The sequence below is a fragment of the Myotis davidii genome, unplaced genomic scaffold (genome assembly GCF_000327345.1).
Source record: "Myotis davidii unplaced genomic scaffold, ASM32734v1 scaffold125, whole genome shotgun sequence".
Lineage (NCBI taxonomy): Eukaryota > Metazoa > Chordata > Mammalia > Chiroptera > Vespertilionidae > Myotis > Myotis davidii.
The window spans coordinates 4,670,824-4,685,347 of NW_006299390.1; the positions used below are offsets into that span (position 1 = coordinate 4,670,824).

Here is a 14,524-nt window from a genome sequence, read left to right on the forward strand (position 1 = left end):
AAACTCCCAACCGCTTTTTTTTTTTTTTTTTTTTTTTTTAATTCTGGGCCAGCTTTAGCTCTGAGGCTCCAGCTCTTAGGCCTCCCCTGCTGAAAGTGGGTAATCGAAACAATGTATAACTCCAGCTCTGAGATCCCAGCTCACTGAAAGCTGGTTTCTGGGGTTTTTATTAGCTTCTATATTTGTTAAAATGTTTCAAACTGGAGGCTCAGATGCCTGCAAGGCAGGCGGGGACGTTGGAGTCCTCTGTCACCGAAGCAAGCAAGCCTCATGTTAGTTTCCAGCTGCCTGGCTGCCCATGGCCAATTTGGCTGACAGTTAATTTGCATATCTCCCTGATTAGCCAATGGGAAGAGTAGCAGTCGTCAATTATTAGCCAATGGGAAGGGTAGCAACGCCAATTACTGAATGGTAAACGCCAATTACCATGTTTCTCTTATTAGATTAGATTGTTAACTGAAAATAAAATTACAAGAGCATAAGATGAATAAAAAGTAAAAATGGTATGCTTTGATTTTCAATATGGCTGCAATAAGTAAACTGGTTATTTAGACTACATGTTTGTTGTGTTAGATTTAATCTGTCATGTGATTATGCTTTATACATGCCTAATACCTAAATTATTATAAGGAAAGTAATTTTATAAGTTCCTATAAAATACAAATTTAAAACAAGTTATAGTGTTACTCATTTTAAAACGTGGTCAAACAAATGTAAATTTTCTTTATTATAAAGTACGAACTTCTTACTGTGAAATTTTGGGCCTTCATGGGGTGGCTTCATCCTATCTTTTTAACCTTATTTTTCAATATTTCTCTGTACTCCATAAGGACCCAAATTGTTATATTCATTGTTTTATCTTCTGGAACTGGCATAATGCTTAGCTTAGCATGTAGTAGATTCTGAATATTTTGTTTTATTTTTGAGGAGTGAAAAATGCCTTCTTCAGAACAGGTGAAACCAAGAACAATATTTATAAAAAGAATGATGCAAATCATACTGTATTTCTTCTCTGGAATTTTTTTTACTTTAGAGTAGTGAAAATATGAATATTAGTTACTATAGTGATAATTCAGAATATAGCATGTTTTTTTGTGACTGGGCTTATCATTTTTTGTGCACATGAAAATACTGTAAAGTGTTCTAAGCCTTGTTTCAACCAACCTTAAAATAAGGGAGGGCCTTGACCCGTTTGGCTCAGTGGATAGAGTGTTGGCCTGTGGATTCAAGGGTCCCAGGTTCGATTCGGTCAAGGGCATGTACCTTGGTTGCTGGCACATACCCAGTAGGGAGTGTGCAGGAGGCAGCTGATCGATGTTTCTCTCTCATCAGTGTTTCTAACTCTCTATCCCTCTCCCTTCCTTTCTGTGGAAAATCAATAAAATATATTTTTTTAAAAAAATAAGGGAGGATAAGAAAAAAGTCTGTCATTGTAATTATCAATCAAATTTGAGTAGCCACAAATACAACAAAGGATACAAGGAAACTTTTAGAGGTGATGGATATGTTTATTACCTTGATTGCAGTAGTAGTATCATGGGTATATGCACATGTTCAAATTCATCATATTATATACATTAAATATGTTTTTCGTTTATTAGCTATACCTTAATAAAGCTACCTTTTAAAATGTGAGTAGCCAAGAATATATTACTATGTACGTATCAACATCATGCATAGACTACTTCTTCTGAAAGCATTTCTAAGATTATTGGTTAAATAAGGCAGTTTGAATACTTTTCGCTGGTCCCTTTTTAAACTTCCTAAAATTATGGTGAAGAAATATAAAAATATGTAAAGATTTTTTTAAAAAATTGGAGCAGATATGTCATTATATGAGGTGTTGACAAAATATAGGGAAGTGAGGAGCACATTGACCAATGAAAAGGGACCTAACAGAACAAAGGAAGTTAAAACTTGCTGCCATGTAGGTGGGCAAAGCAATAAGAAGCAGGATGATTCTCTTCAAAAAATCCCCAGAGAGGCTCAGAAATTGGAGATCCTACTTAAGGCTCTTGTGTAAGATGGTACTGAAAACAAGAAGAGTACTTGAATTTCACTATAAAAGTGTTTACAACCCCAGATTCCTTTCATCAAATTGAAGAGACAGATGACTGCTTCTCACATCCTGGGCATACACAGTATGAGGGATTTACTCTGGATTGGCTGAACCAGGGAATCTCTAGATCAGTGGTTCTCAACCTTCCTAATGCCGCGACCCTTTAATACAGTTCATGTTGTGGTGACCCCCAATTTCATTTTTAAAAATTGAACATAATTAAAGCATAGTGATTAATCACAAAAACAATATATAATTATATATGTGTTTTCCGATGGTCTTAGGTGACCCCTGTGAAAGGGTCGTTCGACCCCCAGGTTGAGAACCGCTGCTCTAGATTCAAGGACATCAGGTCCAATTGATGATGGGGTTGTGTGTCTTACTGAAAACAGGAATCTGCATGCTGAATAATGAGATTCTCCAGCTCCCTTGCTCTTACCCTTTATTTGGCTCCCAGAACATTGGTAGCTACTTCTGGTGTTGACAGTATCTCTCTCTTGAAAAACTACCATCCCAAGAGAAGAAAAGTATCATTGATGGTTGTGGCCTACCATTGATATTGCAAGAGCTATGTTCAGTTCCCATGCAGTGAGACGATCACTAAGCCTCAAGCCCTCCCCTCTTACATTATACATACACATCTTCTAGTCATTTTTCATATTTCATTCTCTTTTTCACGTGGAATTTAATAGATTAATTTTTTTATGTATACTTTTTTCCCCCAATTAGTTTATATTCAACACCATTCTGCATTAGCCTCAGTTGCATAGTGGTTAGATAATCATGCACTTTACAGAATGAACCAAAGCAGAAAAAAATCAGACCTTTGATAAGTCCCCTACTATGAAAGACAACCCCAGATAAGCAGGAAAAAGGGAAGACAGTACATAATAGAATAAAGATTGGGGGGGGGGGGGGAAATATTTGTACATTTTTTTCATTCATTAGAAAATACTGATACCATGAAATAAGAACTGGATGGTAAAAAATAAGCTATTGGAAATATTGCAAAAAATGTTAAATTAAACAGAAGGTTGGGAGAGAATAAGGAAATCTTCCATGAATATGAACAAATACAAAGAGATAGAAAATCAGCCAGGCCGGTGTGGCTCATTAACCCAGGAACTAAGAGGTCACTGGTTCAATTTGCGGGCTCAATCCCCAGTAGCAATCTCCAATAGGGGTCGTGCAGGAGGCAGCCGATTGATGATGCTTCTCTCTCATCGATTTTGCTGTCTCTCTATCCCTCTCTCTTCCTCTCTCTCTAAAAATCAAAAACATTTTTTTTTAATCGGAGAGAGAAGAAATTAGAGAATCAAACCAGGATTCTGTCAAAAAAAAGTTCACATTTAAAGGAATAGGAATCAGAGTTACAAAATTCTGAGGGAAAATTATTTCTAATCTAGAATTTTATACCTTTTCAAAAAAATCAATAACCTTGAAAATATAATACTTAAATATACAAGGCCTCAAGAAATTTGCCTCCTAAATATAGTTCTTAAGCAACTAGAGGAGGATGTAACCCGCCAAAATAAGGAAGTATACCCAGAGTAAGGAGGATGGGACCTGGGAAACAGGAGAGAAACTTAACTCTGGTAGCCTAGAGAGGCAGTAGCCCACACTAAAGCAGGAGCCCCAAAGTTTCTAAGAGGGATGCCTATGTGCTTGACTAGGTGAGAGAGGTGTACAAATCTGAAGGAAAGTTAGAAGGCTGAATTACTGATGATACATAGAAAAACAATCCATCAGAAACCCAAATCATTTATCAGGGGAACATAAGAATGTGTATAAGAATAGATATAAAATCATGGTATAATTGTGTACATGTATTACCTTGTTAAACATTAAATTGTCTTAGTTTGACAAATTATACCTTTTGTTCATACAAATTATAGACTCTACTGACTTAATGTTATAGATTTAACTACATACTAGTTACCTATCAACTTATTTTACAAAGGATGAACATTCTTACAATAGCCTTTTATTCATGCTTTTTTTTTCAGTTGCCTCGTAGAAGGGGATGCTAAGGAAGAAATACTGCAGCCACCAGAGCCTCACCCAGTGCCACCCATTTTGACACCTTCTCCCCCTTCAGCTTTTCCAACAGTCACTTCTGTGTGGCAGGACAATGACAGATACCATCCGAAGCCCGTGTTGCATGTGGTTTCATCAGAACAACATTCAACAGACCTCAACAGAAATTATAATAAATCAGCAGAACTTCCAGGGAAAAATGAATCAATTGAACATATAGATAAAAAATTGGAGCGAAATTTAAGTTTTGAAATTAAGAAGGTCCCTCTCCAAGAGGGACCAAAAAGTTTTGATGGGAACACACTCTTGAATAGGGGACATGCAATTAAAATTAAATCAGCTTCACCTTGTATAATTGATAAAATCTCTAAGTCACAGGAATTGGGTTCAGGGGATCTGAAAGTTGATATTTCTCAGAATTCTTGTGTGGACTGCAGTGGAACACTGTCAAATAAAGCTCCAGTTATCCCACCAGAAGAATCACAGAAGAATTCAGACACACCTCCAAGGCCAGACTGCTTGCCTCTTGATGAAGAAGGACATGTAACGTGGTCATTTCATGGACCCGAAAATACCTTACCCCTGCCTGATTCATCTGAAGCGATATCCTCAGATACCCACTGTCAAACAATGAAAACTGTGAGTTTAACACCAAGCCCCACAAAACAAGTCGAAACCCATGATCTTGTGGATCATCATAGCAGTTCACCTCTATTCAGAGCACCCCTCAGTTTTACTAATCCTCTTCACTCGGATGACTCAGACTCAGATGAAAGGAACTGTGACAGTGCTGTGTCCAAGAATAAAACTAATATTTCAACAGCAAGTGCCACAGTTTCTGCTTCCACTAGTACTGAAAGCATATCTACAAGGAAAGTATTGCCAATGTCCATTGCTAGGCATGATATAGCAGGAACAATACATTCAGGTGCTGAAAAAGGTAATAATAGTATTTAACACTTAAATATGTTTACTGTGTGCCAGTCACTGTGCTAAGCACTTTAACTGTATTACTAATTCATTATGTTTTATTCCACACTTTACTCTAAAACCTACAGCAAAATTTCATTATTTTAGACATTTTTTTTTAAGTAAGCTTTTATCATCTTAATATGATCACATTGCATTGCTGGATTTTGTGTTTTCAAAATGTTTCAATTGTAACTGAGAAATTTTATCTTTTTTTCTGTATTATAGCTTTTAGTATTTTACATGGGTCAAAAATCTGTATAATAGAAATAATTTAAGAAAGATAATTGCTTGAAGTAACAGTGGCACAAATATTGTAGAATGGCTTGATTGGCCATTTAATTCCACTCATGTCTATAATAAATAATTATTACCTTTTTATGCTTTTTAACTACAAAATGTTTTTAAAACTTCCTAAGTTCTTGAAAAAGAAGCTGCTTTCAATCCTTAGTTTAATGTAAGAAGCAATATTGCAACTACTCAGCAGACCGAATTTTAATCCATTCAGTAGTGAGTGGGATATATCCGTATTTAGTCATCACTGCTCTTATTTAATTAAGCAGTCTTAGTATTTCAACATAATGCATGTGGTCAGTTCCCAATATGTATTATTGGTTCTTGAAACAATTTGATCTGCTGAAAGTAATCATGGCTGCTTTCTTAAACAGACCAAAAAGTTGAGAGCAAATGCATAAACATGAAAGCTATTTACTGATAGAGTATCAAGTGGTCATTTACTTGTCAGTGAACTTTTATAATTGACATGACAGACTTATTTATAATGTACTGGCATAAAAGGTACTGTGAACCTGAAAGATGATTTTCCTTTTCTATTTCTGACCCAATAAGTACCACCTTTGTTGTACCTTTTTTTTCTCCAACTCAGACATACTATATTTTTTATCTTGAGAATGTATCTGGTAAAGTAGATGAGACTCTAAGCTAGTTTCCTATTTTAGGATTTTCTATATTCTTGATTCTTTTGTGTTTATTTGAAGGATCTTCAGAAGATAATGGTTACAACAATAAATATTACTTTACCAGTTGGCCATAATTTAAATTTGTTGATACATTTTTCTCCCTCAACTTCAGAGTTTGAAATTTAATTACCATGCTCTAGCTGGTTTGGCTTAGTGGATAGAGTGTCGGCCTGCGAATCCAAGGGTCCCAGGTTCGCTTCTGGCCAAGGGCACATGCCTGGGTTGCGGGCTCGGTCCAACGTGTAGGAGGCAGCCAATCAATGATTCTTTCTCATCATCGGTGTTTCTATCTCTCCCTCTCCCTTCCTCTCTGAAATAAAAATATTTTTTTAAAAAAGAAAAAGAAATATAACTACCAAGTTGCAGCTACTTAAAAAAATGTGTAGATAAGAAATTTTCATTTGGGGATTTGGGGCGCTTTTGCGGGGGATATCAGGCATGTGTCTTGGGTCTAGGAAATTTTTTTTTTAAATGACTGTTAGAAATAGAATTTGGTGAGGACAGGAAGGATGCATGATGTGATATGCTTGTTAAATTTTCTGCCACATGTCCAGTCTTTTGGTGATAACAGGAGTTCCTTTAAAATACTGAACAGGGATAGTTGAAAGCACTCTATTGTATAGCAGCTCACTTCTGCTTTATTTTGTTTGTATTTCAAAGCAAAGATAGCTGTAAATGTGATTTCAGGTTTCTTTTCACCCTTCCCTGACTATGCTACATTAGTTTGGTATTAACTGAAGATTTTCCTGTGTAAGCATCCTGTGCTGCAACATAACTATAAGCAGACCTTTTTTCTTCTTCTTCATAGTTGATTGAGTTTTAGAGAGAGGAAGGGAGAGGGTGAGAGAAAAAACATCGATGTGAAAGCGAAACATCTAATGGCTGCCTCCTGAATGTCGTTCCCCGTCCGTCCCCCCCCCCCCGCCACCAGAGATTGAACCCACAACCCAGGCATGTGCCCTTGACTGGGAATTGAACCAGCAACCTCCTGATGCACAGGACAATGCTGAACCAACTGAGCCACACCGGCCAGGGCAGTCCTGTTTTTAATGTTGTTAATTTACCTTGTAGTTGAACCATTGGCTCAAGAAGTAGATTTTTGTTTGATTGTTTGTTTTAGAACTTGTTAGGGAATTAAAGAGAATAATTTTGTTTTGATACCTAAAACAACCTTTGACATAAGTTACTGCCTGACAAAAATTCCTGTTTATGAATTCTGATTTTAAAACTGACTCAGGTGTCCTGAAAGATTTCTCAAACTTGGCTACACTAGGCTCCCACACGGTGTATGATTTGCAAAAGCCTATGTAAAATATGCCGTATTTGGTTGAATAACCTCTATAACGTAGAACATACAATCCAGAGATCCAGGGAGGAACATGTAGTTGAGAAGAAAGGGCCACAGTTATAAAAAAAAAAAATTAAAGGCTTTAAGAATGAAGACTGTCATAATTCTTGACAACAAGTAAAGTGGTAAAGTGGTAAGATTTGTTTATTTTTCACATTTAAAAAACTAGTTCTCTTAGATACTTGTGTTAGTTTTAGAATTTTAAGAAAGGTCTTTGTTTAGATAAGCTCATTTTTAATGAGTCAACATTTTAACCAAGTTCGTAATTTTTCTAAATGTTATGTATTTAATATAGATGTTGATGTTAGTGAAGATTTACCTCCTCCTCTCCCTGAAAGAACTCCTGAATCTTTTGTATTAGCAAGTGAACATAGTGAGTATCTCTTCTAATTTTACAAAAATATTCATACTCTACTTTAAACTCTGGGAAACATGGCTGATTTTAATCTAGTTGCTATTGAACTACATAATTAAATTCAAAAACAGTGTTGAGTTGATATTGACAACTGTTTTTAATTCCTTGTATGAAAAATACTTTTTAGAAATGGTATTTTTCCTTGCTAACATCGCTAAAATGGGCTGCATTTATGTTAGGTACTGTAATCCAGTCAACACAATTATAAATGTATTTTCAATTTGGTATCTTTTCATTCATTATGAAAAGACATTGATTGGTTTACTTAGTGCCAGTTCAGGTAAGTAAACATTAAATTGGGTTGTAGGTTAGTATCACTCAGTTGTGTTAATTGAGGGACACTTCAGGCCACAAGAGTTACCGGTGAGAACTGGGAAAGTGGTCATATTTCAAAGCATTGATCCTGTATTTTTCTTCCTTCCCCTCCAGAAAGAGTACAGAAACAGCTTTATTAATATATTCACAGAGGTGCTCACTACTCTTTATCTGTTTAACTGATTTGAAGAATGTTAAGACCAGTGAATCCATATACTTCCATAATATTAAGTCTAAGTCTGTCAAATCTATAGATTATAGTGAGCTTATAATAAACTCTGATGAGTAAATTATTTTAATTATATTTTAAGGAGGGAAACTTAAAGGAATATTCTTAGATTGATAGAAACAAATTTTTTTATGAAAGTGTGATAATTTCTAAAAATCTATAGGATGTTTTTATATTACCTAGTGCAAGAAATTTCAAGAAGTAAAGATGTTAATTTTAATTGTAAGATTTCATTTTTCTCAGATACACCTGTAAGATCTGAATGGAGTGAACTTCAAAGTCAGGAAGAATCTGAAAAAAAATCTGAAGTGAGTCCTTTTGGTATTAAAACAGCAAGAGTTCAATATTTTTGCTGGTTTTTTAAAATTTTTTTTAGTATATGCTTTTTTAAATTTTTACTTTCTTTTTAAATATTTTTTTATTGTTGATAGTATTACCCCCCTTTACCCCTCTCCTCCCAGTTCCTACCCTCCTTCTTCCCCCCCAGGTCTTCACTATCCTATTGCCCGTGTCCATGGACTATGCATATTAGTTTATAAATTCTTTGGCTTATCTCTTCCCGTCCCCACATCAAGATATGTCAGTCTATTCCATGCCTCTATATTGTTAGTTTATAATAACTGTAGCTTAAGACTATTAAATAAAACTTTTAACAGCATTTCTTATGCAAAGATTACAGATGAAATGTGAGCTCTGGAGTTTTTACAAGGGCAACATGGTCTATATATAACTGTCCCAACACTTGAGAGAGTTATTTTCCCAAGCTGCTTTTGAAATTCATAAGTTGTGCCATGTTCCAAATCATTCTGGAGGTATGAATGGAACTGGACTTAATATTTTCAGGGTCCTAGCACTTTCTTAGACTTCTTTCCTTCCATTAGGAAAAAAGGTATGAGGTTTCCTTTCACATTCAGGAAATGTATTGGTAACTAAATATTTTAGCTGTGGAAAAATGTGTTTTTTTGCCAACATTAATGTTTTTCCTATTTCTCCCATATTTTAATATCACTGAAAACGGGGTACATCTTACAGTTGATTAAAAACCATTGATACACTTTTTCACATAAAATAGTGGTAACCTGTAAGAATGATGGTATGTCTTACAATCCATGGTATAATAATTTGATGAATATGGTAAAAGATTGGAAAAATGCAGTAGTGTGTATATTCCTTTGTGTAACAGCTCCTGAATTTTCAGTTTTCATCCAGAAGGAAAAAGGAATTTCCCTATCCTTTTATTCCCACTCTAAAGTACCATACATTTAAAAGTTTTAAACCTATGAACAACATAAACTGATGAACAAAAATAGATCCAGAGGGGAAAAAATATTTTAGAATATAATAGAGGTAATCCTGTTATTTACAGATTTTTAATATTTCCTACAACTTTTGTGATATCATACTATGGTAGTACAGTTTTGGTAATATACTTAAAATCCTTTTTTTTCTTGAAATATTAATGTTTATTGCATGTAATATTATATTTAATATTGTTTTTCTTGAATAATTGTGTTTATTGCAGGTAACATATTTAAAGTCATGGTTTTTAAAATATTTTTTTATTAATTTCAGAGAGGAAGGAAGAGGGAGAGAGAACCATGGATCAGCTGCCTCCTGCATGCCCCCTAGTCAGGATCGAGCCTGCGACCCAGGCATGCACCCTTGATGGAATCGAACGTAGGACACTTCGGTCCACAGGCCGACAATGCTCTATCCACTGAGCCAAACCGGCCAGGGCTAAAATCGTTTTTCTTGAGATATTAATGTTTATTGCATGTAACATTATATTTAAGATTATTTGTCTTGAAAGACTAATGTCTATTGCATGTAACATTATTACATTTTTAAAAATAAATAAAATTAGTTTATTGGGGAGGACATTTTTTTTAAGCCTAATTGAAAACATCATTGTTTTCTTTTTCCTTGACACTGAGTATCTTGATAAAGCTTAATTTCTTGTGATAGATACTCATAACAAATTTTTTTCCTATTTGTTTATAAAGTTATTAAATGTGATCCTTACAGGGCTTGATAACCTCTGGGAGTGAAAAATGTGGTAAGTTAGATTTTGTTCCTTTTTGCTATAAATTACATAGATTAATTTTCATAAAATAGCATGTCTTATGGTATATGCTATTGTTTATTTTGTGCGTGAAAATATGTAGGACACCTAAAACCAGAATTATGTAGTATAATTCTTCCAAATTAATTACTATTCCAGAGATTATTATTGATCTGGAAAATAACAGCATTTATTATTAATAGTTATAGGCTGATAGGAAAGAAATTATTTTAATGTATTTCCCAGTGTATTATTTTCTATTGGTTATAAAACCACTTACAATCTAGATCTGGCAATGATTTAAATAAATGTCCCATAATTAATCTATGTGATTGAATTAGGTCCCTAAAAATAGATTGTTTTGGAAATCTTTTAGGACTTAATACATTTATGAAGACCATAAGATTATTAGCTCAACTGAGTGTTATAAGTTAAAATTTTTTCCTACCATATTACTTTTACTGTCATGCTAAAATAGGTCAAGTTATTGTTAATTCCTATAAATCAGTGACCATGTAAGCAGCTCATCAAACATCCTAGCCTATGTAATTTCCTCAATTCATCTATCATTTTCTGCCTTTATCCTCCATTCTGCTTCAGCTTCTCTCTCCGGATGTTTGCCTAATGGGGCTCCATACCAGCTATTACTCTCTATCTACTTTTCTGAGGCAACATATTATATGTAAAAGAACAAACGTTTCAGAATCAAGGCCACCTGGACTGGAATCTCATTTTTACCATTTTACTTACCATGTGGCTTTGCCCAAGTTGCCTAATGTTTCTGAGCCTTAGTTTTCTTCTCTGTGAAATGGAGATAAATAGTACCTACTTACTCTAGAGGATTGTTGAATCACATACATAGAGTATCAAACACTGCCTGGCACATGATAGGCACTCATATGGCAGCAATGCTATTATGACTATCTTTTTTAAATTACTATTACTGCTATGGCTGGATCCCTGAATCTTTTATTTTCTTAATATATGTTAACTCCTTTCTGGCTCCTCTTCCTTCTCTAACCAATCTAGTTACTATCCTCCATCAGTCTAGTCACACTGAAAATTATCTTCACTTTTCTTGTTCCTAGTTCCCATACCATTTTATTTTATCCCTTGGGCTTACTGAATACAATAGATTAGCCTACAATTCTGGTCTTCTCCACAGTCGGACCCTCAGCTTTGCTTGGCTATCTTAAATGCTCTAGTTTTTACCTGAATTGTCCAAATCTTTACCTCTTCTAATATCATCCATCCCACTAACTCTTAGCAGATGACCTTTACTTTGTTGAGAAAATTGAAGTCTTCAGACTAGATCATCATTTCCTCCTAGAAGCCAGCACTGAATACCTCACCATTACTAGTTCCACCTACATACCTCTCTTCTCTGCCCCCATTGCACCCTTTTATAATTTTATTGTAAAATTTATCACACTACTATAATAATTAATGTACTTTTCTGCCTTTCCTAATCGACCAGGAACAGCAAACTACCACATAGGCATAATCCTGCCATTGGCTTCTATTCTTGTTCTGCCCTTGATCTAAACTAGTGATTTTTACATTTTGAAAGAGTTGCTTAAAAACAAATGTCAGTGGAGAATACGTCAGGATTGTATTGGCTTGCAAAGCCTAAAATACTTATTCTCTAGCTTTTTACAGAAAAAGTTTGCTGACCCTCTATTTGGACCTTAAGCACCTAAGGACAAGGATTATAAAGTTGAGGATCATTGCAAGTGTGACTAGAATGATGCAGGATGGTATCTAGATTGGATAGGGAAAGGAGGGAAACCTAAAAGGAGTTAACATATATTAAAAGGTCATTTGACTTATACTCCAAGTTTCCAGAAAAGTTTTTCTTACAGAGGTGTAGAGATGTGATAAAGATTGTGAAAGAATGGATGAATCATAGCCGTTAATTTCTTTCGTTAACTAATCTTACACATTAATAATTAAGTGGTTAAGCTTAAGTAATGTAAAACTTATTTATAGGAGCAAATAGTAAGTTCATTGGTTTCCATGTAAAAAGCATTTCAGTTGCAGTTATTAGCACACAGTATAACTAATGTAAGGAAATAAAATACGCCAAGATCCAGATTTATTAAATAAAGTCAGAGCATAAGGATAATCTTTACATTGCAGAAGTACTCACTGCAGATTTCTAGGTGCCAGGAAGAACAGTTAGTATGATTTCCTGTGCTCTCTTCCTCATCATTTATATTTATTTGGGTTTCTAAAATCATGATGTCCCCAAGAGAAAACTTATTTTTTACTTTACAAATTAAAACAATTAGAAGATTATACATAGGATGCTACAAATAATGGTGATTAACAGTAGCTCTATTTTGCATTTTATATCATCCAGCAGGAGGTATTCACCCGGAGACTTGTACAGAATGTCCACCTACTTCCAGTAACAAGAAAGATCCAATACCAGAAAGTCCAACAAAAGCCACCGATATTGGTAATTTTAAAACTTGAATTATGTCATTAATACGGGCAAGAATCAGAAAAAATCATTTGCCATCATTCCAGGATTTCCTGAAGGCAAAGTTTATCAAACGTTGTGCTATGATTTATTCAGTTTTTTTTAAATACATATTTTTTATTAAGATATTACATATGTGTCCTTCCAAAAGTTGAAAGTTAATTTTGTGTTTAGAGTTTTGCTTAGTTTAAATTCTAAATACCCATGTGGAAATTTATTTGTTCAAGAAGATAAGGATGTTTGACATGGTCTATACAGCATAAAAATGTTTCTGAACACTGACCAATTATTGTGGTGTCTTGTTTATAGGTTTTGGTAATCGCTGTGGAAAACCCAAAGGACCAAGAGGTCCACCTTCAGAATGGACATGATTCAGGGAACCAAAAACCACTTTAAATTATACTGGAAAATTCAAGTGCCACTGAAAGCCAGATTTATAGTATTCCTTCTTTAAAATGTGGGACTAACCGCAGTGTAGATTGTTACCTTTGCATTTTTTGCCGGGACTATCTACCTGCTTTACTACATACACTTAGGAAAAAGTATTACATACGGTGTTTTTTTTCTTGTGTGTGTGTTTTTTTTTGTTAACTTCAAGTATTATTGCCTTAATGTCTCTTAACCCTGTTACACGCTGCTTGTAGACATGTTAATATAGTAATACTTTTATTATAAATTGAGTTTAAGGACTACTCTTTTGCTAATGTTTTATCATGTATGCATTATTTTGTATATGTACAGGGCAAGTAGGTATATAATTTGACAAAGTTGTAGTCATAAAATATTATTAACAGAAGATGTAAAATTTCTGCATGGTCTAAATCTCTGTGTACTTTATTTGTAAATTATTTGCCCTGAAGTTTTAGAAAATAGTTTCTGAATTTTAAAATTGCTGGATTCATGCAGCCAGCATTGCAGGTTATCAGAAATCAAAGATTGTAATAATAATACATTTTGTAAATTGTAAGCAAAAAGTTATTTTTATATTATATACTGTTTAATTGTCTATCCTAATTGTTCTTGTTTTCATCTAGTCATGGAGATTCAGTAAGTGCCTTGGAACAATATTGAATTCTCTTAGCTTGTGTGTGTTACTTTAATATTTGAACGCAACTGGGATTAGAAGACTATCAAACTATATGTATGTTTCAGGACATTTGACCTGCCATTAAACAAACAATTTTACAGTGCTTGCTTGTCTTGGTTTTTCATTCCTCATTCTGAGGAAATTAGACTTCATATCTCCTGGTTCAATCTTACCTTTTAATCTTTTAATTAAAAACAAGAGGGAGCATCTTCTGCAAACACATGGCTTTGCAATTGTAATACTTATAATTAAATACTTACCCTTGAGTCAGCCCTAGGCATTACTGCTTACTAAGATCCTAGTAAAACACCAAACCAGATGTGAGGTTAGGAAAAGGAAACTTTTGTTTGTTTTTTTTCTGTTACATTACTGGAGCACAGTTCTCTTTCATGAGTACCAAATTTGAATTGTGACATCATGCATTAAAATTAGTAGACATCAATCCTGGCTGGATGGCTCAGTTGGCTTGGAACATCATCCCATACACCAAAAGGTTTGTGAGTCAAGGCACATACCCAGTTACCAGTTTGACCCCCGA

General features: G+C 34.5%; 1 protein-coding gene across 7 annotated transcripts in view; it reads left to right on the plus strand.

Annotated features, from left to right (window-relative positions):
• PTPN12 (protein tyrosine phosphatase, non-receptor type 12) overlaps positions 1-14,089 on the plus strand; it is a 58,372-nt gene extending 44,283 nt beyond the window's left edge. For 4 of the 7 annotated variants that reach the window (XM_015571239.1, XM_006774908.2, XM_006774909.2 and 1 more), the window contains 6 exons: positions 4,066-5,036; positions 7,689-7,766; positions 8,596-8,660; positions 10,378-10,408; positions 12,777-12,875; positions 13,209-14,089. In XM_015571239.1, the coding sequence (XP_015426725.1) occupies positions 4,066-5,036; positions 7,689-7,766; positions 8,596-8,660; positions 10,378-10,408; positions 12,777-12,875; positions 13,209-13,270 (1,306 nt within the window). In that variant the 3' untranslated portion in view covers positions 13,271-14,089. Of the gene's footprint in view, positions 1-4,065; positions 5,037-7,688; positions 7,767-8,595; positions 8,661-10,355; positions 10,409-12,776; positions 12,876-13,208 lie in introns of those variants that run through there. The other 3 variants (XM_015571235.1, XM_015571238.1, XM_015571237.1) reach the window with 3 other exon arrangements.
• The last annotated feature ends 435 nt before the right edge of the window (positions 14,090-14,524 follow it).